Consider the following 27,804-nt stretch of genomic DNA (forward strand, 5'->3'; position numbering starts at 1 on the left):
CTGACCTGAACCTAGAGCTTCCTCTTCATAGAATAAAACCAAAATGGATGATCATGGTCAGCTAGTCTGACTTCTTACATAACACAGGCCATCAAACCTACCCCGTTTATTTTGTACCTTTTCTACCATTTCACTGGTAGATAGTAAGACACAGACCTGTCTAAAATTAACACATGACTCACCAGTGCAACATGTAATTAAAAAGGGCCACAGAGCCTGTAGCCTTAGAGGCATGACAGGAGGAGGCATAGCAGCACTGAAACCTAATAAATTTAATCTTTCTTGTGCATCAGGCCCATACTCAGGGAGTAATTCTGCTTCCAGAAGGCTAAGGTGAAAGCTGGCTGTGCTGTGTGAACTGTACAGGAACACCATGGGACAGACAATGATGCACAAGCCCTAACTGCACACTGTTCCATGCAGCAGCTGCAACCTTGACAAGAGTAGCTCTCAGCAAGTTTACATGGAAGGAGAAGAAAACAGACTAAGTGATTAAGGATGCCAGTGTGTTTTGTATTTGTCAGGAACAGGTGTAACATTGAGCCAGTAAGTAATCCTAATGGGCACATAGCAACACAGTCATCGTGCCAAACACCTGCCGGCCACTGCCATGTAATTTGTGTCTCAAACTAAAGTAATTACAGATACAAAAATATTCCACTTCAGCACTGATTAACGTAATTTCCATCACTTCTGATGAGGTAGGAGGGAGCACATGACTTTTCTTCAGCGTCAAAGGTATTAGAGCTTGGACCAGTGACAGATCAGATCTGAGAAATACTCCACTTCTAAAGCTTCCTGCTGCAAAACAACAACAACAAAAAAAAACCACACACACCTCTTGGGCCATCACGAAGCAAAGGTTCAATCCTTTGACAAACATTGGCCCTCATTCTACCTGCACAGAAGGCAATGATGATGAATCCTGCATGCAGCCAGAGGAGCAGATGGCTGCTTGCTCACTGGAGGCAGTGAAGAATGCTAAAAGGAGAGATGTTTGGAATCAGGGTATTGTTGGGGCTTGAGAAACTCTGAAGAAGGGCAGAGTGGCCTGAAGTGATCCATGGGCTATGCAAGTTCCATTGTGCTTCAGTGATTTAAATAAACAGGTTTCTGCCCATAGCTGATATTATCCATCAGCAAGGGGTGTCCAACACGGAAGGGGATTCTACACCACTTAGGGCCTCTCTTCCAGATGGGCTTAGCAGATCTGACTGACCAGCGAGTAAGGTACCTGTAAAAACAGAAGCAGAAAAGCACGTCAGATTTGAGACTGATAACTGAGAAAAGGCTTTGGCTAATGCAGAGGTGGCAACTGCCACCTTTTTAATACAGAGCCAAGGGCCATGAACACCAAAGGGCCCAGTATGCAAAGGTCCCCTTAGCATCAAGGAGGAACACTGAAAGGCGGCACTGCATCCCGTGACTTGTAGGCTGTACCTCTGTATGGAAGACAATGGCAATTGCAACAAGCTCCCTTCTGTGTAAATTAGGTGCAGGCTTCTGGCAAAATGTCTATCTGATCTGCTGGGCTACATTTGAGCATCCTGTTCCTTTACTGTATCAAAAGCTAACTCTAAAGTCATACTCACCCCCTTTCCATCTTATTAGGATGGCCAGCCTGAATAAGGCAGGCTCAATGCAAACTGAAAGTCTCCAAAAGTGTCAGTCTATTTTCATTAGGTAGGCAGCTATTGCTCCTGGGATTCTGACCAATTATTTATTTGTTCTCTCTCTCTCATCCCCTCCCCCTGCTTGTTGTGATGTTCTTGGGTAACTCTGTGTTCCAACTTGCTAGGGAAGGAAAACCAAAACCCAAAGTGCAAAAAGTGCTGGGAGTGGAATGACAACAACTGCAAATATATTGCAAGCACGACTAGCAACTTAAAAATCCAGTTTAATCCTTTTACAATTTGAACTTCACATCTGGCCTTGTATGCAAGATGGAATTTCATGCCCAACGTCAGCTAATGGAGCTGTAATTCCAGGTCTGGGAGGCCTGGAGTCTTGCCGCCCTTCAAATCTTTTGCTGCTGGTCAGGAGTGAATAGAAGTCCTTGAAGAAATAAGTTTTGTCAGGCAAAATCTGAACCAAAACTCTGATGTAAACCATACTTGGACAAATTAAAATGTGAAAGACTGGTAAATTTTTTGCCCAACAATGTTGTTTGTACATTTCTGCTGAATAATAGTGTGACCCCAATCTGTTACCCCACCCCCAAGGTTTTGTTGCCTCTTTCGTGCATCACGTGTGAATGTAAATGTAAAGTGCTTTGGGCAGACACCATGTGCAATTTATATGTATAGCAAAGCATTTACTACATGCTTGGGGACTATATAAAAACAGCATACATTTTGCCAGCACTTTACTTCCTCAAGGACCTCAAAGAATTTTACAAACAAATTGTGTCCAAAGAGTCCTGCTACTGAAACAAAGTTGCCTTTCAGCTCCTATACAGGCAAATAAAGAGATTTAGGCTTTTTGTCAAGGAGCTTACAACCAGATCAGACACAAACATGTACGGAGGTGACAACAGAACGGGGGTGAGAATGGGAGAGAGAGTTGCACATCATAGAATCAAGTTGTTTATTTTCATTCGCTGGGTTAGTCCTTTATTATGGTTGATCTTATATGGGTGCATTAGTGCAGCTGTTAGGAGACTCCCATATTCAACTGAAAATGCAGGCAGGACCAAAAGCAATTACCAGTTTGGAATTGAGCCAGAAACTGGGGTTAATGCTATTTCTTTTGGGATAAGTTCTACGGGACCTTTAATGAGCACAATGGGACAGGTCCTTATTTTTACATTTCATCTGAACTGCAGCCATCTACCTACACTGTGCTCTGAGTGGAACTTCAGTTTTAGGGAAAGAGAATGAAAATCCAAAATTGTTTCAGTACATTGCAATGTGCCAAGTGCAGTTTTGGTCATGTGACCATCTACTTACGGGAAAGAGCTCCCGCGTTAACAAATGATCTCATTGGACGAGGGATGTATAGTGAATGTCAGAGATACACATCAATACTGTGTGTACATTTAGACAGCCAGTGGCTTTAAGAAATCTGTTTCCATGTGGGTACTGGAAGCACACACCCCAAATCTGCATAGGAAAAAAGGATTTAGTAATGGCCTGATTTTAGAGCTTTTGTTGTTTCTCTTTGAGCAGGTCTAATCCAGTCCTCCGCTCCAGCTCTTTGGCTTCCTTTGGGGACTGCAGGCTGGGGCTTTTCATTGTTAGTTGAAACAGACATTTGGACGCTCTCCCTTCCTGGAGCAGTTTGCTTTTACTGTTTCTAATGCTTGCTTTGTCCAAAATTCAATTTTGTCCTCTTTTGCTTGCTGCCTTTTACTTTGATGATCCCACAATGGTAAAAAGCAAGCATTACCCTGAGGCTTGAGAGCAGCTACTCTACTGCAAGGGTCCCTTTCCTGCTCTCTGCCTGACCCCCTTTTCCTACTGTTTGATGCTATAATGCACTCATTGTCTATCAGGAAGGTACACAGAGGGGAGGGCCTCAGAACTTGTTTGGCACCTGGAGTTTTCAGGCTAATTCAGGATTCCAAGCACTGTGCTGCTAATCTGTGCATCTCATTCCAATCAAGTTTCCATATTTCCCATTACCATTGTATCAAAGCAGTAGGGTCCCTTGTAGAGCAGTCTTTCCTTTCCCCTACACTATACATGGTTGCATTTTCTTAACCATGTCTGTGCTGCCAGAGAAGAGTTTAGCGGTTGATGTGCCTTGGAGTGTGGATGAGCAAAGCATTCTGCTACAGAGTTAATCACAATCTTTTAGCCACAGGTACCAAAGGAGGACATGGTTACCTGTCCTGGAGAAAAAGGAGCTGGCAGCCCCATGTCATAATCACCACTATGTAACAATATGGAGTGGGAGCGAGCAGCATACAAAGCTATTTTCAACCCTGCTGGGAGGGCTGGCAAGAATGAGAAGTATGAAAACAGCTGCAGTTGGTCACCTGTGGTCCTTGGAACACCCGAGGCCACCCCAAATTGCTGTGGCAAATAGAAGCTGGGTTGTGGGGTTCACCTGGGGAAGGAGCCTACAGGTCCCATTAGTCAGACACTGCTGCTTAACAGCCAGGACATTCATGTGCTAGGTTAAAGGAAATGACTTGCACGTGGGGCAGCAGCGACCCTATATGCAGCTCAAGCAAGAGCCATCCCGATGTAACTCAAAGCTGAACTTCTGAACCCTAACTGAACTTTTTTCAACATGGCTCTTATTTGGATTAAGAGCAGAAGGCAGAGGGCTTTAACCTGTGCAGGAAGCACTCTATCAAAGTGCTGGCAGGGCTGCCTCTTCCTTGCCAGGTCCTCTTCCTGCAACCCCTCTGCCTTCCACATACCTGAAGCTACTCTGGATCTTTGCTTTTCAATTCACAGTACCTAGGAAACAAGGCTTCAGGTTTTCAATGCAGGGAGAAGTCACATGCTGCTTAAGTGCTGATAACAATAAGAAGCTGGAGTCAGCTCCAGAGTGGAGAGGGGTACCTGAATGAGACACGCTAATCCCAGGGAAAGTTTCCTGCTAGTGTAGCAGCCAATTGCTACTAAAAATCTCCTTCTTACCCACCATATGGCAACTTCTCTTTTCTCCAAGAGATAAAGGAATAAAGACTAGGGAAGAATAAACTGGGAGCTATTCACACCCAATAAGGCCTGGAGTCAGAATTATGCATCCTTCTGGCAGGAAGGTGGAAATGGAGTTATGAGCTCTCCAAATCCAGCACTTCTACCCCATAATCCGCAGCACCTTCTGCTGGCAGAGAGCAGGCCCTAAGAAGATGCGACCTACATGCACAATTGTAAGCCCTGTGATAGTTTATGGAAGGGATGATTTCATGGAGTTTTGCTTTAACCAATATTTTGGTCTCAACCAAATGAGCAGCCAATACAGCATCCACATAAAAGTGGCTCCAGACTGCCTCTAGGATGGCTTCTGAGCTCAGAACACCAGTCTCCCATACGTGGCCTCTAACCACCTATATACTGGAAAGGAGACTGCCAAATTAGTGAGGTTTTGACTCTTGAAAGCAAGGAGGGAGATTTGACCTGCAGCTGCTTGTGACAGCTTCCCAGACTGTTCTGGTGCATGTGGCCTGCACACATATGGCTTTGGCATTTCTAAATACAGACTGCAGTTGCGCATGGTGCTGGAAAAGCCTTACAACCCCCCCACTCCCACAAGCTGGCCACTGAACAATTTTGTTGCCGGAGCACCAAACTGATCTGGACATGCCAAGTAGAAGCACAGCAGAGTAAAACGGAGGCATGAGTAGGAATAATGTGATGAAATTAAGAAAAGAAAAATGCAGGCTGATGATCAGGGAACAGCCCCTGACAGTGCAATACACCAGCCTATAGAATCATCCGAAGAAAGCAGTGGAAGCCCTAATCTGGGCAAAGCACTAGAAAGTGCCTTGTAGAGAGCAATTCTGCATTGACAGGAGATGGGGACGGAGATTTTTCTACCTCCAGTTTCTACAAACACGATACCATGGGCATCATTCTTCAGTGTGCAAGAGGAGGGGCAAAGGGCACAACAGCTAACAAACCCTATTACAGGCTGACCACCAAAATGCGGATACCCAACAACAGTATTTCTACAATGAGCCATCAGCTGGTAAAGCAGCTAACAGATGACATTAACAAGCTATTACTGTCAAGAAGTTCCCAAACAGGAAGCAAAGAGAATATGAAAAATACAAGGAAAAGTCTCTCACTTGGGAAGTATCCTGACAACAGGGAGGAGATTTCACAAAATCACAAATAGCTGCTTAGGCCTGGAACCCCTCTCTTTGGCTCAGCAACTAACCACAAGCTGCCATAGACTGAGCGGGAAACTCACACTCTTATAATAGACCTGCTTCAACTTCTGTTCTGTCTCATATATCGCATTGGTGTTAAAGCAGAGGGGGCTCTCCCCGTCCTGAATGCAGACTCCTTCCTGTGCAGGACAGCTTGTGTAACTGAAAACAAATCAGGGTGCGTGGGTAACCATTTCCCAGTGATCCAGTTCTCAGTGCTTGCCCCTACCATGCAAACTATGTGGGCAGCAAGAATGGCAAGTTAGTGCCATCAGCACCGCAGTGGTGGGAATACTCTGAGTAGGCAAGGGGATGCTGTCATGTGACCTGATGCAAGGAAGAGCTCAGGGAGGAACACATCACACTGCAGGGAAGTGACTGGTGAGGTGAGGGTCACACATCAGGGAACACAATGGGATCACTTGACAGTCAAGAGGAAACAGGACTTTTGTTTCCATGAAACACACCAGGTAGGAAGGCACCATGTTCATACTGGCAGTGTACTCGGCAGTGACGCATTTCATGGAGGAACAAGGGGACAGGGCAGAAAGGCTGGGTGCTAAACACACAAATTAGTCTCACTGGGCCAAGGGACCAGTGGCTAGACAGCAACTCCCGCGGGCCCTAGAACAGAGGCCGTCATTTTGCTTGGCGGCATTCCTTACAGTGGCATTCGGCGAGCACAGAGCAATCACCCAAATGAGATGAGAAGGCAGATCCTGTGCTATGAAACAGGGTCATTTCAGTGGTCAGGGAAAGTAATCTGGCACAGCATGCTGGGAGATGCACATACTTTGTGAGATGTGAGAAGAGGAGGAGGAAGAGTTCAGGAGCTGCTGCTACGGTGTCCCCAAAGTTAGTGTGTGAGAAGACAGAGCCGGACAACTCAACATTGGGCAATGTACTGTCCTTGGCTCCTTGCCCCAGGAAACCTACAGCCCCTCCCAAGAGCTGGTCTCCACTCCACCTCAGCAGGTAAGTGAGGAAGGAGCTACAGATGCCTCATGAACGAAGCAGCTGACTCTTCAAGAGAATGTCCTTTGAGAAGCTCCAGAGACCACTTGCCTGGGGCTTCAGTGTGGTAGGTCACTTTACAGGAAGAAGCAGGAGACACAAGTGAGTCTTTCCATGGGTCTAGTATGCAGAGACTCCCTCCATCTGATGCTGCTCTGAGCAGCTCTGATGGAACTCTGGAAGGAGCCAGAGTTAAACCTCCTCCGCTCCCCTCAAATGAAGCCATGTGCCCAATTCCTGCCAGTCGCACACGGAAGCTCAAGTTCAACTCTAGGAAACAGGATTTAGACTTTTTAGACTCTCAGGCTGCACCGTTAGCTGTTACTCCTACACGAGGAGCAGAAAGGTCTACAGGGATGGAATGAAACCACTGCTTCACTGATCAGCAAGGTTGCCTGTTTTTGACTTAATGACTGCTAGGGGTAGGCCTACTAGCAAGAGTGACTCTCTTCTGACCCAAGAGGGGGTGGGAATCTAACACTTGTTAACCTTCTCCTACTCTAGCAGCCAGTGAGAACACCTATTCAGCCTAAGGGTATGTCTACACTGCATTCCTCTTTCGAGAGAGGAATGCAAGTGCAGCCAAGCAAAATCACAAATGAAGCGCGGATTTGAATTTCCCGTGCTTCATTTGCATAATTGCAGCCGGCTGCTTTTTCGAAATACCCTATTTTGAGATAATAAATGCTGTTTAGATGCGGTTTTTTTGAGGAAAACTCCCCCCCCCCTTTTTTAAATAATCCTTACTCCCATTTCGAAAGAAGGGTTTTTTCCTCGAAATAACCGCGTCTAAACAGCATTTTTATCTCAAAATAGGGTATTTCGAAAAAGCAGCTGGCTGTGATTATGCAAATGAAGCGCAGGAAATTCAAATCTGTGCTTCATTTGCGATTTTGCTCGGCTGCATTTGCATTCCTCTCTCAAAAGAGGAATGAAGTGTAGACATACCCTCAGCCTCCAGACCATCCACACTGCCTGTTTGAGAAGCAATTCAAAGCACCAAATACCTTCACATCCAGTTCAAGGTAACATTTCCCCTCCTCACACATATGGCATCAGGCCTGATGAGCTGGGCTTCTTATAGAGCTCTCTGGTGGTTATGCCCAGTGCTACAGTCTTTTCCCAGCTCTCTCCCTGCTCCAAAGAGAGAGAGAGAGAGAGAGAGAGAGAGAGAGACATTTCAACAGTAAGGGCAAAGAGCCAGACAGGACAAGAGGAGGCTGAAGGGGCTGCTTATCTCGCAGCACAGAAGAGTGGAGAGAGGAATTTCAGGAGCAAAAGGGGGGCGGGGAGGGCAAGCACATATAACTGAAGATAAGATGCTAACACAGACACTCTGTCCTTCAGCTCAGGGCAAACCTCTAACATCACTCCCCACAGAACCACAACGCTCTGCATCCTTATCACCCTGCCTCCTGTTCAGGAGACCTCCCAGGAGGAATTACTCTCATACCAGGTGAGAAGCTGAGGCCAATGCAAGTTCCTGAAACTAGAGATGTATGGTTCAGGGGCACAAAGGGAAATGACCTGTAACAGAGCAACCATATGGCAGGAAGGGGATGGGAATCAGGGAGGGCTGGACACTGCTAGGCATCTGAGCAAGCTGCTTTTCTCCAATAGTCTGCAGCCCTGGTGCCATCGAGGAATTAGGCTCCACATCATTCCTCACTTCGTTACCTCTTGGCTTTACTTCCTTATGTCTTCCAGGTCCCACTCATCTGCTCCCTTCATTCAGATAAAGACTCTCTAGCCAACCCAGCACGTGATGCTCCTTTAGCCAAGGAGAGAAGTCACTGCACAGTAATGCCTGGTGCTATGCAAGGCTCACCCGTGGGATGGTGCAAGGCTCAATATGCTGCTGCTGCAGCAACAAGCAGGAACAGTGTTGCCTGTGTTGTTTTTAACACCATTCACACAGCAGTCTCCTGGGAAGAGGATCCAGCCAGCTCGACAGGAAGAGCTGGAGAGTTTCAGTAGCTACACAGGCTGGTTTAAAGATCCTTACAACACAGTAACTTCTTCCCCTGCCTTGGAAGAGGAATGGCAGGAGCTTTAATAAAGGGGCAGAAAAGTTGTTTGGTATCACTGTGGCTCTTGTCGGAGTCTCTGTAGAAACTTTTCACCCGCCAGCAAATCCCCACAGGTCTCCAGCAGTAATGGCAAAGGGAACTAGAGGGTCTCACTCATGTGGAGAGGCCAGGAGGCTGTGCTAGCAAAGGCCAGAGCACTCAACACAGCAGCGCCTACAGGGGTAGATGGAAGTAGGGGCTAGTGCTCTTGGGGTGCTGGTAAATACACCACTGAGCTGTGCGAGACAGTGTCTGCTGGGACAGGCCAGAGCCTTCTGCTGCGCCTTTCACCGTGGAGACCCCCCCCCCCACTACCCAGTCTCAGGCCCCTCTCCCCACAGCTGGTACTCTTGAAATCCAATAGATTCAAAGGCAGCAAACTGACAGAGTCAGATGCCCCGAGGGGTCCTAAGGTTGCACCTCAAAGGTTTTGTGGGGAAACTGGTAAAAGGTCCTCAGCTCTCACTGCACTGAATGGAGGTGGCTGAGTTCGCTCCAAAGTCTCAGCCACTTAACACAATACAGATAGGCTCTTATCTCCATAGGATCTGCGCACCACTCACATACTTGTAGGTGTTGGAGTGATGTTGCAAATGGGGGAAACCAAGGCAGAGATAAAATGATTAATCTAAAATCACGCAGGCAGTCTGTGGTCAAGCCAACTGAACCCAGGCCTCATGTCCCAGTCCAGTGTCTATTCTGACACAGCTGCGCACTATGAAGAGAAAGGGAGGCAGCAGTCTGGCCAGCACAAAACGACCCCAGCCCCACGGCTGGAGGAAGGAAGTAGTTAAAAGTCTCTCTGCCCTGTTCATTGCTGGCTGCTGTTCCAGAGAGCCATGTGGGAGGCACAGGTGGGGGTAGGCAAGTGGCCAAAACTTTCTCAGTGCTGCAGCAGCCGAGACATGGCAAGGCTCCAAAAATGCAGAACTCTCTACCTCCAGCAGTTAGGGGAGACACTATCTCAGCAGCATTCCTGAAATGCCCTTATTGCTGTACTCCTGGCCTGCCTCTTTCAACTTCACCCTTATCTTGCCCAGTCCCTGGCCTGATCTCTCCACCCCAACCCTGCTGCCTTTCACAAGTTGCCAGCTCCTGCTCAGCTGCCAGCCTGCTGCGCCCAGCTCCATTCCTTGCCTCCCCCAGCCACATCCCTGCCTTCCCTTCCCTAACTTAATCCAGACCCCAGCTCTGCTACCGTTCTCCTCCCACTGAGAGCGAACAAACGGTACTGCAGAGAGAGACTATGGCGACCCAGCAGGGAACATTCAGATACCAATCCCCAAGCTTGGGTCTAAGGGGCGCTGTGCTGTCAGATGCACATGGAGGTACCCATCTTAAGTGCTCATTAAAGAGCCCAAAGCATAGTCAGAAGTCAGTGCTAGCCTGGGAGCTCTGGTTTACCCAGTGGGATCTGGGATTTGCTATTTCTTATCTTAACCAGCTGGGCAGTTGCTGTGTGAGATAAACAATTGCTGCCCTCCCACCCTAGATGTACTGGATATGCACATCTACGAAATAATCTCAAAGGCTTTTAAAATCTGAAACACCTGCATTTCCATAGCCCAATATATGAGAAGCCTGGGGTCATATCTGACCCAGTCTCCCACACAGGAGACCCTTACTGTCTGTACACAATCCAATCCCTACTGACAGCACAGTGTGGGTATGTCTACACAGCAATTATATACCCACAGCTGGCCCATGCCAGCTGATTCAGGCTTGTGGGAGTTGGGATGTAAGGATGTTTAATTGCGGTACAGACATATGGGCTTAGGCAGCAGCCTGAGCTCTGAGACCCTCCCACCTCACAGGGTCCTAAGCCCCCAGATGCCAGCCTAAGCACCACAATGTCTCCACTGCAATGAAACAGCCCCTTAGCCCAAGGTAGCTGTCAAGGGGCCGGCTGGGTTTTTTTTAACTGCAGTATAGGCACCGCCCAGCAGCCTGGCAAACTCCGAAGAGCTGCTCATCAAGTCTCAGCTAGAGAGCTAGGCCCAAACCCCAGGAGTCTCCAGCCACCCTGAGCTTTGGAGTCTAAGCTCTCCAAGCAACAGACCATGGCCTCTGGTAACCCCACAACTCTAATGAAGGTTCATAAACCGCTCTGACATCTCCATGGAAACAGAGTGTGAGGTCATAAACAGAGGATTAGCACCTCTCCACAGCGAACAAGGCACAGGAGGTGACAGGGGGTTTCAGTTCTCCCATCAAAGGCCAGGGGGCCAGGCAGCACTGGGGGGGAGGGTAAGAGCGTGTAACACAGGAAGGGCAAGCTGAAGGTGAATGAAACCACAGCCAAAAGGGGAAAACAGGGAAAGAGCAAAGAGTGTGACATGCCTTAACAAGCGCCTTCTGCCTGCTCCTGCCACCCCGGACTACTGCCCACCATGGGCTTCTGGGCATCCTCTCGAGCTCAGGGATTTGTAAAAGCAATCCGCACTATAGTATCCTCCCTGGACTATTGCCAGTTCTGGGGATGCTGGTGGGTTTGAGAGAAGGAGAATGTATCTAATGTTCACAGCAGTTTCTTAACTCAGTGTGGCTCGTTTGCATCAAGTATGGTTAGTTATGGAGTGACATGAAGTGGTGGCAAGCCACAGCATAATGACAGAAACTCACTACCAGGAGCATTATCAACACTTGTTAGTGGTCCCCAATCCAGGCTGACTTCACTGCCTGAGGCCTGTTTGGAGGCAAAAATGCCCTCTCCCCTCCAATCCCCTTAGAAAAGTCAGCACAAAACAATTCACCTGTTGAATTTGGGTTTCGTGGAAACACGTCCTTGAGAATGCAGAGGCCTGTGGTTTGGCAGCAAACCTGAGATGGGAAAGAAAGATGTGAGATATTGCACAGTTCCCTTGCTAAGAGCTTTCCTGCTGAGATGCCATTACAACTTCTAAGCTACAGTATTTTGATGGGAGATCTCTAGAGAGAGCCAAAGGGCTATAATGGAAAGAGCATTCTTCCCACCAGTCAGTACTGAACCAATTAATACCTGAACACAAGTGGGGCACAGTGCTGCTGGAGGTGCTGTATTTGAGATGAAATGTATAATCAAAGAGTTGACCACTTGTGGTCACTAAAGCTCCCACGATGCTTTTGATCAGATTAAGGGGCATCAACATATAGCCAAATTCCAACTCAAGAATTACAATCTGCCTCTTTGAATTCTCTCTGCATTTTAGTTTGGGTATAAGCATGGGTGATCAGGCACAATGGCTAGAGTAAGGAAGCACTAAGAGGACTTGGTATTAATGTTCCCTCTAATTTTTTCCATGTGCAGAATAAATGTTATGTGCACTGAGTCATGTGTGGATGTGCACCACCAGTAGAAACACTTGCGCTCTCCTAATAAGCTGGGCAGCATTTGAATCTCTCATGGGTGGGCGCCCAAACACACAGCTTACAGGGAACACTGCCTGGGATCCATTTCTTATTGACATCTTGCTAGGTCATCTTGAGCAAGTCACCTCCCCCTCTCTCTGTAAAATAATTTGAAATCCTCGGATGAGTGGGTGCTGCTATGTACAAATTGGTGTGTTGTTCCATCACTGAGACGTGAAAAGACAGTTACGTACTGGATCCCACTGACTACATGCGCACCAGAATTTTTTTGACCTGCAGGGTACATCCGAGCCTAAAGGGCAGGATAGCAATTCAAAGTCTACAGTAGCAGATAGCTCCTATGAATTGGTTTGGAGAGGCAGTTGTTGTAGCCAGTGTGAGTCTCACATCTCAAAGAACTACAGTTACTATTGGGTAAATAACCACTATCTTTTTGGGTATATGCCAGTGTAGAATCCACTGAAGGCAAGTAACTCCTGGGGATGGTGGGAATAAAATGTATCTGATATTTCATCAGTAGATTTCACAGTGTTTTACAAAAGGGCTTTTCCCATTTTACAGAAGGGGAAACTGAAGCAGAGAATGACATGACTTCTCCAAGTCACTCACCAGGCCAATGAGAACAGAACCCAGACTTCGTGAATCCTAGTTCGTTACTCTGTCCACGAGGCAACACTGCCTCAGCAGAGAGCCAGCTGCCACAATGACTTTCATGCTGCTCTTCTGAACCTGGCATCAGACTGAGTCACTAAGTCCAAAGCATAGCACTTGTGGTGTTTTAGATGCTGCTTGTAATTATTAGAACTGGGAGCACAGGAAACAGGAAGAAGGGGGGAGGAGATGGGCCAGGCCTGAGTGAGAGCTACAGAGGGGAGCAGCAGCAGCAGCTTGGTAAAGAGTTTTCACCTTTGTTAAATAAAGACCTGTTGAAGTTTGTTACTACCTTGTTTGCATGATACAACAGCACTTGACCGAGGTCAGTGGGTTACTCTACATGAGAACTCTGACACTGGCACAGAAGCAAGTCATTTAAGCTCTGGTGCAGTGAGACTTGCTGTTCAATGGGAAAGGTGCAATAGCCAGTTGGTAACAAAAAGAGAGACACTATGTGATCCATTTTGAGCTTCTCTGAGATGAATGGAATGATAGAGGCGTTACCATCCTGAATCGGAGATAACATGCATTTGTTCAGTTTCTTCAGAACAAAGATCAGGCATCCCCTTCCCTCTTCAGGGTAAAAATACAAGTGGAAGCCTCTGCCGATAATCCTGCAGAACTTCTTCTATGGCTTCTGGACAAAGAAACAACATCGCTTCTTTCTGTGACAGGGTCTCATGAAATGGGTTGCTGAAGCAGATGGGCAAGGGAGCAGAATAGCCAGGGACACGATTCCCAATGCTTATATGTCCAAGGTGATATCACTCCAAGAGCAATGAAGTGGGGGCAAGGTGGCTCCTGAAGGCAGTGGTCAGTACCTGATGGATTCTGATGTGGCCCAGGACATTCCCAGCAAATTTGCTATCTGACGGATGAAGAGGAGCGGGTGATGGAGGAGACAGATGAAAGGCACCTCCACTGGTACTGTGAACATTTTTATTATTGGAAGGCTCTGGGAGTAAAGATGAGCCCACTGCCTATGTTGAGGCTGATATCTGTAGGAATCCTGCAACTGAATGGTGTATAAAAACCCCTATGATCCCAGGGGGGCCTGATTTCTTTAGGTAGGGAGCTCCTGATTCTCAATTGAACAGCTTCATTTCCTCAAATGGAAGATTGCAAACATTATCCTATACCTCGCTTGGTAGCTTCCAGGATAATGGCCACGAGGTTAGTCTCATGGTCACAAATGAGGCTATCCACCTTGTGACTATGTCCCAGACCTACCGTCTGGCCTTCCTATATAATTTTTTCAGCTCCTTCTTAGTGTCTTAAAGCAATCTGGGCAAAAATTAAGTCACCCTCTTCCAAGTCAGGAAATTGTATTTGGCCAATTATGCCTGGTAATTTGCCATATGTCATTGCAGGGAAGCCAACAGTAGGCTTTTTGCCTGATCAGATCCAATGTTTTGGGCTTTTTGACATCAGGAGTTCCTCTCACTGACCTGGAATTTTCAGATACAGTTGTGAGTCACAGTTTAGGTGGATGTTTCATCACCCTTTTGGAGGGTGGCTGAATGGTGACCAGCTATTACCAAAGGACTGTGGGCATTTGTTGGTAAAGGTTCCCAAAAGTAGAAGATCTCAATGGCAGCTCAACTGATCTGATGACTGTGGTATTGGAGAAGGAGGAAGGTGTATTCTCTCCCCAAAGTGGTTACTACTAAATAAACTGGTCTAGGTTTGTTCCCAGACAGGACTTGTTACCTGCTCGGTGAGCCATTTGTACACACACCGCAACCTTCTTATGCTCCTCCAGACAAAGACCTGTGATCTTACGGGACAGCATCCCTCCATCAGAACGGATGAACTGACTCAGCAATAAGACATCCTAAAGATGAAAGGAGAGAAGGGCAGAATGATCAGTGCCAGTGGCTACTATTCTTAAATGCTAACGCTGCTCTTGTGCAAGGTTCAAAATGATGCCTTCCAGTGCTACCTTGCTTTTTTTTTTTTAATCAACAGTGAACTTCACTTGCCATTGTGTTGCCTGTTGGCTTTGTTTTGTTAGGTCCATGAAGTTCAGAAACTTTTATAGGTGTAAACCATTATATCATCTTCCATTTTTGCCATCTATTTGTTGCTGTTTTCCGACTAAGTACTGAATACAATCTGTAGAACACCTATATATACACACACACCTTTACAAAACATGCAGGAAGATGATATTTTACACAATGTTTTTGATTGAGCGGAGAGCTGATTTTTAGCTCATCCAGAGCTGTGTTCTTACAGATCACAGATGTCAGGGTTCACATATTAGGCCACATCTGGGTTGTCTCCTGTAAACTGAGTGCAGGATTGTCCTTTACTGTCTATTCCTCAAGTTTTTATCCAACTTCCCAAGATGGAGATTCTGTCATGACCCTTTGGGGGAAGCAAAGGAGGATTAGCCCAAAATCTTGTCAACAGTAAGAGAACTGTACTGTAATTGTGGAAGACCTAATAGAACAAACTTTCAGCCCTTTGGCTGCACACGAATTAGAAGGGCTTGTCAGAATAGTGACAAGGGAAGTCTTATTTCTGGGGAGTCCCGAGAGCAGATTGTGTGTTCAGTCAGGGTTCAGAGATTTTTGTAGATTTCCCTGCAGTTGACCTTTCAGATTGAAGTACATCGCATTATTTATAATATTGCCAAGATCAGAAGACACCACATAACAGGGATGACGGAGTTTTAGACACAGCAGCAGCTGCCGCACTGGGGTCCTTAATGTGTGCAAAGGGCATGGCCTAGCATTCACATATATGCTTTCCATTTCCACACACAGAACAACAAATGCCAGCACGCCCCTCAGACCAACACACCCCCGTGACATGCTGATATCATATGTTATCCCCTGGGTCCACTAGGGATGATGGGCTTGTTTTTCCTAATCTGCTGACAGTTTCCCCAATGTCAGACTCACCAAGTTAGCTGGGAGTTTATTTCTCTGTTGCTGCTGTAAACATTTCCATATTTTGGGTGGAAGAAGCATGGCATATGGCTCACACTCTGGAAGAGACCTGTCAGCAGGCATTCCCCATGCTAAGCATGAGAAAAATCAGGGTCAGGTGGAAGAAAAACACATCCCCATACCTGCTGATGCAGACAAACTAGACCTCAGTTATGGGCTGAGCCAATGCAAAAGCCAGCTGATAGAGTTAATTTCCCTAAAGGGGATTCAGCTCCAAATGCCCAAGGTGCAAAAACTTTCCTAACTGCTTTAAGTAGTCTGTTTTCTTGTTCCTTGGTGCATGCACAACAAAGAGGTAGGGGGAAGGGCCAAGGAGAGGGAAGGAAGTTAATGGTAATTTATAGGTTGTTGCAGCATTTGCAGCAGTGAATACCCTAAGTAGGCCACAGCCCTACATACCTACGTGGCATGGTATAAGTACAAGACAGCGCTGTACCTAGGGTATGTTTGGTCCAAGAGTTCTCATCTTACTGCCACACCCTGTGGTGTCACAGGGTTGATACCAAATGTTTCCATGCAAAGATAGAAAAAAAAAAGGAGGGGGAAGACTGGATGCTCTGTATCTATTTGTGCTGCCAATCAGGAGAGCTCATGCTCCAGTGTTAATCCTGCCCAATTCTGTCAGTAACAATCAGCTTCTCACTTGTGATGATTATTTCATCACTAAAATCACCTACATCCCACCAATTTCTGCCTTACAAATTATGCTCAAGGTCATTTGGCTTGAAGTGCTGCACATGGGTGAGAATTGTACAATCAGTTCAGGAGGGTCCCAAGTGTAGCATGCGAGGTGCCTCTGCCAGAATCCTTACTCAGATGCGTCTCACCCCTAGGGAGAGGGTAGACAGTGACAGCCAACTTTGAGAGGAGGGGGAGGAAAACTGAACAAAAATGCAAAGGGGTTAAAGAAGAAAAGAAGTCTGGCAAAGTTACATGTTGCCGTCATGTTCCATGAAATTAACTTTCTGTGCTAGTGGGCAGCCAAGACTATAACCACAGATTTGCTTTAATCACTGGACAGCTCCCGGGAGAGGTTGGACCCAGATTCCCACCCCTGTAATCTGTAGCATCTGATGAAAACAATTTGGACTGCACTAATCTGGGGCTAATAGGCAAAGGCTGCAGTTTGCTCTCCCCTGTGTGCTGCCAAAGTACAATGACATATTTCCTGCCTGCTTAGACTAATGATGTTCAAAGCTGAGAAGGGGAAAAGGAAAAAATAAGTTTACCCTTCCCTACAAAGAGTGGATAAACTGGATAAATATAAAACCAAGTCTGAACAGTATGAAGCACAGTGGGGTGGGGGGGAGGGGGAGAAACAGGCACGAGCTGGGACAGCTGATTCCCAGCTCAGTCTGGTTCTCCCCCCCCACTGTGCTTCAGCCTTTTAAATGTATTAAGAGACTGCTGGCTGTTAATATATTTAAAAAACAGAGAGACAGTGCCTGGGACCAGGTGCTAGCCAGGAATCAGCTGATTCCCAGGTCATGCCTGTTTTCCTTCTACACCTCTGCCTCCCCTGCCCCCCGGCACAGACAGTGCTGAGGAAAACTGGCTTTTAAGCCGGCTCCCTCAGCACTGGCTCTTGCTCCCCCCCACTTGCTGCCGCTATCAGTATTGGCAGGGCTCGACAAACAATGTAATCTACTCACCTGTGGCAGGTAGATTACACCCCCGGAAAAGCCAGCGCAGAACGATCTGCACATGCGCAGAACCGCGCGGTTGGCGAGCAGGGCTTGCCACCACTCGGAGAGCCCTGAGTATTGGCATAGTCCAACTACAACTAGGGAGGTAAGCGAGTAGTCGACTAACAGATAAGCATACTTAGTTGAGTTGACTACTCGCATTTCCCCTCTTATAACAGAGGCAGCAAGGGGCGGGGGGAACATAAGAACGGCCATATTGGGTCAGACCAAAGGTCCATCTAGCCCAGTATCCCGTCTGCCAATGGTGGCCAATACAAATGCACCAGAGGGAGGGAACACAATAGGGAATCATCACGTGATCCCTCTCCTGTCAGTCATTTCCAGACAAACAGAAGCTAGGGACACCATTCTTTCCCATCTTGGCTAACAGTCATTGATGGACCTAACCTCCATTAATCTATCTAGCTCTTTTTTGAACCCTGTTAAAGTCCTAGTCATCACAACATCCTCTGGCAGGGAGTTCCATAGGCTGACTGTCCACTGAGTGAAGAAAAAGTTCCTTTGTTTGTTTTAAACCTGCTGCCTATTAATTTCATTTGGTGACCCCTAGGGCAGTGGTTCTCAACTCATTTCAGTCCACGGACCACCAGACCAATCAAAAATTTTCGTGGACCACCTTCTTTTTGAGGCACAATAAAAAAGAGCAGACAACAAACATTTTGGTTTGAAATTTATTTCTTACTAACAGATTTTTGGTGCCTGCCCACGCCAAATTGACTTTGGACAATGTTCCTGTGGACCACTGAATAAGTCACCATGGACCCCCAGTGGTCCATGGACTACCAGTTGAGAACCACAGCCCTAGGGGAACAGGAGCCATCTTAAAAGACAGTTCCCCCCAGCACCATGTCCACAGTGCCACCTGACCCCCTTTTTCCTCCCCCTGCTGCTGCCTCTATCAGAGACAGCAGAATGGAGGGGGAGGCAGGGAGGAGAAGAGTCTGCTTTGCAGCCCGCAGAGAGTCCCAGCCAACAGAGGCTGCTCCCCACTGGGAACCCCAGCAGACATGGGCTGCTGGACCCAGTGCAAGCCAGAACTGGGCTATCCCGGCTCAGTCCCAAATTGCACCGGGTCTGGGACCTACTCCCGCTGCAGCTCTGCAGTTTAAATGTAGTAGGAGCTGGGCTACCCGCCCGCCCCTTACTACGTTTAAACTGCAAAGCGGCAGTGGGGGTTAGCTCTTGTAGTCGATACAAATTCTACTGACTACATGATTAGCAAACCCGCCTCTCAACATCCCTAACTACAACCATGCTGACCAGCCTAGCTGAATAGCAGCTCTAATCTTAAAAGATGACCATACCTTTCATCCAGTCAAGGGACCTACAGTCAACTTTGATATTAGAATTCTGTTCTCAGGCTCTAAAGCCAAACAGAACAAGGGACTGACTTACAACTACCTCTGTGCTTTCAAGCAGCACTCTTAGCCTTATGAGTGGCAGAACCTTCTACCACAGAGAGCTCTAGAAAGTGATTCACTTGCAATTTCCCTCTGCTTAATGAGGTCTCTAAGCTCCTTGTTCTACCCACTGTTGACAATACAAAGGTTTGTCCCCCTGCCTTTGGTGATCTGAGTGTTTTGGATTACTACCTACTCAGGCTTTGGTTAGTGCGTGGGTGCTAGGGGTAAGGATGGCCTGGGCTGCATAGGAGACAAGAATTTATTTTTCAGAAACTCTTATACTTTGATCCATGAAATACTTGCTGATGATCTAATGAAAGGTAGATGGTGATGGCTCTGTTTCCAGTTGCTCAGAATCACATAAAAACTAAACAAACCTAAAACCACATTCTTTCCTGATATTACTTTTCTGTGTAAGCAACTGCTTTCGTTACCACAAATATACTCTGCACAAATTAGCTGGAAAAGATATTCCCGCAAGACAATCTTCGCATTAAAGTGTGGGCAGCACTATGAAAAAAATCTGATCTCTGGTTTTAGAGTATTTGTATATCCCTCAGTGTTTGCAACTCCTCTCAAATACAGGAAGCCTCCAACTTGCGACCGCCCGAGTTCCGACCTCCCTCCCCGTTTATAACCATTGTTGTAAGTGCGGAAGGGGCTGAAAACCCGACTTGTGTCCTTGGCTCGCATTTATGACAGGCACACGGTGCCTATTGTAAATGAGGGTTTGAGTTACGGCGCCCCCGACTTGCGATGCTTCCCCAGGAACCAATTGCATCGCAAGTTGGGGGCCTCCTGTAAGCATCATCTGCAAATTTATCATTCTATTTCTGGACTCTTCTGGATAATTACGAAGACCAGACCAGCAATTTGACAGTTCCCCCAATCATTTATTATTGCACTCTGCTTTTAGATAACACTTGACAGTCTGTGTTCAAACTCACATCCTAGCCAATTTAATTTCTACAATATTTCACTGAAGGCTACATCCCTCACATGTCATCTGCATGGATTGTTTTTGTTCGGCATGATTCTTCATAAGTTATCAACATTACTCTTTGCTCTTAGTTCCATTATCCTACGAGTGCTTAATGAGGTTCTCCTCTTGTGTGTGTTATATAATTAAGAAGAGAAGTTAGATTTCCCAAAGAGCAATTGCCGGGATCATACTTCCCTCTCTCAGATGTTTAGTATCTCATTTACTATTTTCAAATCCTTTGGTACATCCCCAGTTTTCTATGCCTTCTCAAATAATTGCTAATGGAACAGTTGGTTTGTTAGCTAATTCCCTCAAGGGCCTGGAAAGCTGCATGTGATCCTGACCTGCTGATGTACGTACAGGTCAATGTCTCCAAGAGTTGCTTTACCTGATTTTTTGCAATAGCTTATTCCCAGGATTGTCATCACTGCTCAATTATTCAAACTTCTTTTCCTTATTTTTCTTGTTATGGATACACGTGAGTAGCTTGGCCATTTTAGAATCATCCTGGCTTTCAACTCCCTCATCATCAGTGGGCTTACTTTCTCACAAGTCTTTATTTTCCTCCAGATGTATTTGTACTATATCCCCCTAATCCCACTGGCATTAACTTATTCTGCATTTTTGGTTGCCTTATCTTTTAGCTGTGCATTCTTGTCTGGTTCCCTTCCTCCTCATTTCCAGTAACATTTTTTTGTTTGGTTGTGTGTTTTTTGGCTTTTTAAATGCAGTTTTTGAACAGTCAATACTCTGTTCTCCAAGTCTTATTTTCCATATTCTGCCTTTTCAAAGGTGCTTTTAGGACTTTATTATAGGATTCTCTATGACCTTGCCCCAGTGCATTTTACAAAGTTCTAACTCACTCTCATTGGATTTCCTCCTCCCCACTGAAAAATACTTGCCAGAAATCCATCTCCTTTTACTGACTGCAAAGGGGTTTCAAGCACAGAAAACCTCTTTTTGTGGCCATTTCCATAAAACATTTATTGGCCATTTTCTCAAGTTTCCAAACATCTTCCCCACCCTGTTCCCATTCTCTGTCATCCAGTTATGATGGTAACTGATGGTAATGAGAAGCTTGCGGTGTTTGGATACATCATATCTAATTCCTCCTTGGAAACAAAGACACAAGTTTTCTGAGCTATCTGGAGTCAGGAATAGGCTTGAACAAGCTGACTAAACGGCAGGAGCACTAGGAGGACTGATTCAATGTTAGATACTGGGGCTCATTAGACAGATAAATCCAGCCCAGCTCATATGCTGGGTGGCAAGGGATGTACACGCTTCCAAAGTTCTAATATGTCCTATTCCTTTCTTTGCATTACATTCAAACTACTCCAGACCAGATATGAACAATCCAAAGGAGGGTTGTGAAGGAGACAATGTTCCCTCTAAACTGTGCACGTGCATAGTCACATAGCAATCCTGCAGGTACCATGTATCTCAAACCATGCAACTCACAGCTTTAACTCTGCCCTCTGCCATCCAGTCCAGTTACTGCCTCCCATTGGCTGATTGTTTGGGAGCTGACAGCCATCAGGGTCTGGCCAAAGCACCCCAGTAGCGGGAAGGACACACCTCCACCAATGGGGAGGAAAGAAGGAAATAGAGCTGAGTGGTATACGATGGAGCCAGAGCCTGTGTCGACGGGATTGGAACAAAGCCTATGACTGGGATCTGGAGCTCCACAGGACACACCACCACTATCTGGTGCAACATTGCTCTGTCACTCATGCAGGTCATGGGCTATGTCCTATGCCACCTGGCTCTGATTACTGCTTTACCATTGGCTGTGTCACCTTGGAGCTTATCTGACTGCAGTTAACCCCTGGCCTACAGGTCAGGTCACGCCCCTCCCAATGGGGAAGCAGTTAACAGAGCTGGAGAGTGTAATGGTTGAGCCCCTTCACTGTTGGCATAATGGAGGAGCAGCCTGCCAAATCTGAATGGTGTTGAGACTTTATGCCATAGGGTCCAGCTTAGGGATGTAAGTGACTAGTGGAATAGTCGACTACCCTAAAAGCCTAGGCTCATTGGGTGGTCAAGTCACTACTCAACTAGTCATTTCTTCCTCCCCCCCAGCTGCCTCTATCAGAGATGGGGGGGGGGGAAGGAGAGAGCAGGAGGCAGTGCTGGAGGAGCTGGCTTAAAAGCCAGTTCCCCACAGCACAATCTCCACGGGGGAAGGCAGAGGGGAAAGAGGAGGCAGAGACACAGCAGGGGGCTCTTACTACATTTAAAAGGCAGAGCAGCAGCAGGGGTTCTCTCCCAGGGCCAGTTTCCTCCCTTATTGACTAATCGAGTAGTCAGTGGAAATTCCATCAACTTGATTTAACATCCTTAGTCCAGCTGCTCCTGGTTTCTGCCTCCAATCTGTTTCCCCGAAGAGGCAGGCTCACCATGAGGAACTCTGTGAAGTACATAAGTTGCTCAGTACAATGAAAATTTAGAGGGCACATTGGTAATAGGAGAGTAGTTTGCACAGAACTAGCCTGCTGTGCTTAGATGCTGTTCATCAAGGTTAACTGTGGCTTCATTGGAACTGCTCTCCCATGGGAGGGTCTCATTAAATCTCAAGGAAGGGCAGATCGAGCGGTGAATCTTTATTGCGCTCAGGAAGCTAAACGAACGTCAGGCAATGCAGTTTAGTAGCAGCACAATAGGCACAGCTTTGAAAATAACACTCAGCTAGCTAGGTATCCTGACACTTACCTCATAATTGTATTTGTACTTCAGGTTCCAGCGACAAATGGGACACTGACCAGCAGGGTTAGGAGGAGTTGGGGCTTTGTCATCTTCTATAACTTTGCCCTCAATCTGGGAAACAAGTGAGACGATCAGGTGAAAAGCCCATATTTTAGGTCTATGTACACATTCAGGGGTCTGAAGGCTTATCACTCAAGTTCCAACAGCTTACTCAGCACTATATAAACAGTACCCTCAACTTTAATTAAGGAAACTGCTGTATAGCTCTCTCCCAAAAATAATGGTTTGAGATTAACAATCTAGCCAAATATAAGTCAGCAGCTAGTATTCCATTCTTTGTCAGTCTAGCTACAGACCTGATGATAATAAAAGCTGCTCTGATAAATGATTCCACTCTGGCACTAGATAAAAATCCAGCATCCAGGCTGATAATATTTCATCTATCAGCTGCTTTTGATATGGCTGACAAGGTGAAGGTGAATTGTCTTCGAACCCTAGACAAAGAGCCACATGCCCTTCAGTGGCTTCAGTCTCATCTCTTGGAGAAATTTCAGGATGTATTTTTTGGCAAGTGCTCCTCTACACCCGATTACTCCCATGTGGGTTGTGTGTTGTCATCTCATGTACTCACTGGCTACGTCTACACTGGCATGATTTTCCGGAAATGCTTTTAACAGAAAAGTTTTCAGTTAAAAGCATTTTTGGAAAAGAGCATCTAGATTGGCACGGATGCTTTTCCGCAAAAGCACTTTTTGCGGAAAAGAGTCCGTGGCCATTCTAGACGCACTTTTGCGCAAAAAAGCCCCGATCGCCATTTTCACTATTGGGGCTTTTTTGCGCAAAACAAATCTCAGCTGTCAACACTGTCCCTTTTGCGCAAAACTTTTGCGCAAAAGGGACTTTTGCCCGAACGGGAGCAGCATAGTATTTCCGCAAAAAGCACTGATTTCTTACAGTAGGAAGTCAGTGCTTTTGCGGAAATTCAAGTGGCCAGTGTAGACAGCTGGCAAGTTTTTCTGGAAAAGCAGCTGATTTTCCGGAAAAACTGGCCAGTCCAGACACAGCCACTATGTATACTGGTCCTGCAGAAAAGCTAATGAGGAGGCAGGACTTCATCTTTTCATGGGCTGATGAGACACAGCTCTCTCTCAACTGATACACGGTAAATACCTTCCTCAATATTTGATAAAGATTGCAATACAATACGGGCTAGTTGTCCGAGGCAAAATGTAGACGTGACTGAGGTTGGTAGGATGAGTGGAGCAAGTACAAGATACAATGAAGTCTATGTCTGGCCCCTTAATTGATGCTGTTTGACCACCATTTATTCAGTTTCTTCTCTGTGGATATTGATGGATCTCTAGTTGCTGTTCAGATTATGTAACAGATATTATCAGCATCTCTTCCCCCTAACCCCCATCTACATCTGGCCAGGAGTTTATGGCCATTTATTTCAAATAAGGACCTTGCTACTGCAAGCTATGCTTTTATTACCTCAAGTCTAATTTATTGAGAAGTGCTCTGGATGGAGCTTGGAAGTTGAAGACTGAGCTGATTTCAGTAATCGACTTTCATTTAAGTCCCTTGTTTTGAAAGGAAATGTTTTAAGCAGGGTGTTCTCCCTGAAGTGCTTCCAACATTAGAATTCATTTCTTCATTTAGGCTGAAATATCAATATTTTGATCCTCTGGGCATGGTACTAGTTTATATTTTCCTTTAGAAAGGCATGCTGATAGCTAGTGCATATGGACTTGAGGATAGGAAAGAGAGATATTGTCATCCCTCTCCCAATTCCCAGGGCTGCTGGTTGGTTTTAGTTTTGTTGGCAAAAGTATGTTAAAAATACAATTAAGTTTCTTAATCAAGGAGACAGAGACCTGGATAGCTCTTTTAGGTTATATAATGAAATCAATCTAAAATAAAAAAACACCAACTTCTGCTCCCATCAAGATGCTCAGATTTCAGTCAAGACATGATATTTAATGTAGCTGAAAAAAAATACCCAAGTTTTTTAGGGAACACATGTTTTGGTAAGTGCGGCCTTGCCAAATCTTGTCTCTACATTACCAGCAAGTAAAAAGGGACACTTGTAGGCCACTTTCAATTTCCTCCTGTCACACCTAATTATACCTGCTGGTAGTACCCCAGATTACTTTGGCATTTGCCTTCCTCCTGATCTAGGAAATGGACAGGATCTCTGATCCATTGAAGGCCCAGAACTTTAAGGAAGGGCTGGAATGACTTGGACCTTTGAAAACCCCATAAGTCTGTGTTCTTGTTCTGAGAAAAGGATCTTATTAATTTGAAACTAATGAAAAAATCACTGTGTGGGGCTGATCATTTGCCTGAGTCTATTTTGGAATTCGGACAATTTCGGGTAAGCTTCATACCACGCGTGTAGGTTCTGCTACTGTTTTTGTTTAAAATAGTACTCCTGGGGTGGGACATTTTAAATGTTTTTACTGCATTGCTTTTACCTTAAGAATAAAATGTGGTTGCTTAGAAAGAGCTGCGTAGTATATTAACTGTAGTAATGATATGAACAACCATCTCTGAAGAGAAATACAAAAGCTTGATTTCTGCTGGAGATATTAGTGTGTAAACTTGTCCAGCTTGGAAATACCTTAGTCGTAAAGGAGAGAGATGCAGGTCTACACTCAAAAGAAGGGGACTGGGAACCAAAAGCCTAGAGAGGCATTCTTGCTGAGGGGCCTACAGGTGATATCACGTGTCTCTCAATTTTGAAAATATTGAATATGAAGGATTCTAACCCCCTTCCATCTACAAACCTGCCCTCTACCCATCTCCCTCGAGCCAATTTTACTGGTTGCACTGATGGAACATAATATGGGAGCTTTTGCAGTACATTTGATTCTGACTATCAGAGTTTAAGATCTCATGCTGCTTTCATCCAAGCAAGAAGGGAAGCCCCAAAAGTTTGACAACTTAATTACTCACTTAGGTTGCCTGAATTCCTAACACGATTACATTAGCTTTGTAGTCAAGCCACAGAACATTTACTAAGAGAGTGAACTGAACTAAGCAGAAAGGAAATATACATATGTTACACCTCCAGACAAAATAAGTCAGTGTGGCCAAAATGCTCCAAACAACTCCATCCCTGAAGTTTCTGAAGAAAATGTATTTCTCCCTACATAAGAAAAAGCTGTGGCTTCAGAAGTAGTATGTAGTGTGAGTTGGGAAAAAAGTAGTAACTTACAATAGTTGTACTTCCTTCAGTAACTTCCACAACTGCAGAAATAAAAGATGAAAAACAAGGTCAGACATATTCAGCCTAGAACAAGTGATTTTCTTTTAACCAATAAACTGAGATTCTGTACAAAAAGACATGTAGGGGACAGAAGTCAGAGATGCAAGAGAAAAGTATGACTCCCCAAGAAAACAAACATGAGGTAAGAAGACTGTCAAAAGTAATGCTTTCCTTGTGGACTGTTGCAGGCACAGTAACCAACAGGAGAGCAATGGGCAAAGGGCAGGCCTTTCAAACTGGGGACCTCTCATTGATTAACTGTCATTTTGAGTATATCTGTATGGTGTTAAAGGCTTTTTATTATTATTATTTCCTTATTTCTGGCTAATTCTGATTAAAGAAATTAGACTGCCTCCACAGTTTCTAGTTCCTCCATGGTTAAATCCCGTTTAGGGAGGAAAGAAACTTCCTTGTCCTTGTGACAATCTTCAGACTAGGGATGATAAATGGCGTTTAATCGGTAATCAACTAGTCGATGGAATTTCCATCAACTAGTCGAGAGGGGGAAATGCAGCTCTGCCTTTTAAATGTATTAATGGAGGGGGGGGGGACCAGTATGAGCTAGGAATCAGTTGTCTTGGCTTGCTCCTGGTCCCCATTGCTGCACTTTTAGCCTTTTAAATGTATTAAGAACATGTTGGCTCTTAATATATTAAAAAGCACAAGCACAGCTGGAGGGAGGGGAAAGGAGGGAGGACTGGATGCCAAACAGGAATCAGCTGCCTCCCCTGCTCCCTGTGGAGATGGTGCTGGGGGAACTGGCTTTTGCTAGCTCCCCCCCAGCACTGGCTTGTGCCCCCCCTCACTGCCTCTCTCTTATAAAGGCAGCAAGGGGCCAGGGGAAGTGACTATTTGAATCACTAGTCAAGTATTTGATAAATATATGCTTACTGGATAGTCTACTAGCCAGTTACATCCCTATTCCAGTCAGAGAACAAATACTTGCTTTGAATCTTAGGGTTACCAGATGGTTTCAACAAAAATACTGGACACACTTGACATGACATCACAATATACATTATATCTTACTTAGAAAATACTGGACATTTTCTCAATTTGTTTCCCAACAGAAAACTCAAATACTGGACTGTCCAGTTCAAAACTGGACACCTGGCAACCCTAATTATTATCTATGAAAGAACTGGGATTTGGGAAGTTCGCTCATTCATAACCATGGGAAATTAAACCTGAATCCTAATTAGTGCAACTCTAACACCACAATTATTTCTATTTATTTTAAGCTACTGACGCGTCTCTCTCATTGCAGCAACTCGGGGGGGGGGGGGGGGGCAGGAGAAGTGGGGACAACGGCCACGGAGCATGCGCGCCCGGCCCCCCGTTGGGGAAAGGGAGCACGACCCCCCTTTGACAGGCAAGGGAGAAAGCTCCTAGCCCAACGCCAGGCAGGAAGCGGATGTCAAAGCAGCCCCGGCGCTACCCGCGCCCCGCCGAGCTGTGCCAGGCAGCGGGGCACTAGGGGCAGCAGCCTCCGGGGCCAAGGATCCCAGCGCGGGCCGGCGCCGCGGGCCGAAGGGCGCCCAGAGGCGGTGCCAGCCGCACGAGTAGATGTTACCCCGCCGGGCAGCCAGGGGAGCCCCCGGCTCGCGCCGCCCCCCACACTCACCCTGCCGTAGCGCGCGGGCCGGAGGTCGGGCCCAGCCGCCGCCCAGCCCCAGGAAGCCAGAGACCAGCCGGCTCCAGCCGCCGCGCAGCAGGCCGGGGGCCGCCATCTTGAGAATAGACCTCGACCCGCGCGCCACTTCCGCTTCCGGGGCGCTTGGCCTCGGCAGGCGGGAAGAGCCTCGCGCAGCTTGCGACGCCGCCATCTTGGAGCGAGGCCTGGGTGCCTCGTTTCCGGTGTGGG

At 46.3% G+C, this 27,804-nt stretch overlaps 1 protein-coding gene across 2 annotated transcripts; it reads right to left on the reverse strand.

Annotated features, from left to right (window-relative positions):
* Positions 1-492: 492 nt before the first annotated feature.
* Positions 493-27,723, reverse strand: MRPS18A (mitochondrial ribosomal protein S18A). Of its 2 annotated transcripts, XM_075925027.2 has the most exons (6): positions 27,565-27,722; positions 25,890-25,921; positions 22,676-22,780; positions 14,626-14,749; positions 11,667-11,733; positions 493-1,234 (listed from the first exon to the last, which is right to left on the reverse strand). In XM_075925027.2, exons 1-6 carry the CDS (start codon positions 27,668-27,670, stop codon positions 1,090-1,092), a joined length of 579 nt encoding a protein of 192 aa, XP_075781142.2. In that variant the 5' UTR covers positions 27,671-27,722; the 3' UTR covers positions 493-1,089. The 2 variants fall into 2 exon arrangements, with proteins under 2 accessions (XP_075781142.2, XP_075781143.2); XM_075925028.2 differs by lacking the exon at positions 11,667-11,733 and having other exon boundaries at positions 27,565-27,723.
* Between the last annotated feature and the right edge of the window lie 81 nt (positions 27,724-27,804).

This window comes from Pelodiscus sinensis, chromosome 3 (assembly GCF_052426305.1).
Source record: "Pelodiscus sinensis isolate ZL-2025 chromosome 3, ASM5242630v1, whole genome shotgun sequence".
NCBI classification, from domain to species: domain Eukaryota; kingdom Metazoa; phylum Chordata; order Testudines; family Trionychidae; genus Pelodiscus; species Pelodiscus sinensis.

Excerpts from the sequence above, each read along its gene's own strand:
- MRPS18A (XM_075925027.2), bottom strand. The coding sequence starts at position 27,670 with ATGGCGGCCCCCGGCCTGCTGCGCGGCGGCTGGAGCCGGCTGGTCTCT. Across the intron at positions 25,922-27,564 it reads GGCCCGCGCGCTACGGCAGG|TTGTGGAAGTTACTGAAGGA; the intron begins GTGAGTGTGGGG and ends TTATTTCTGCAG. Across the intron at positions 14,750-22,675 it reads AGTACAAATACAATTATGAG|GATGTCTTATTGCTGAGTCA; the intron begins GTAAGTGTCAGG and ends TTTCATCTTTAG.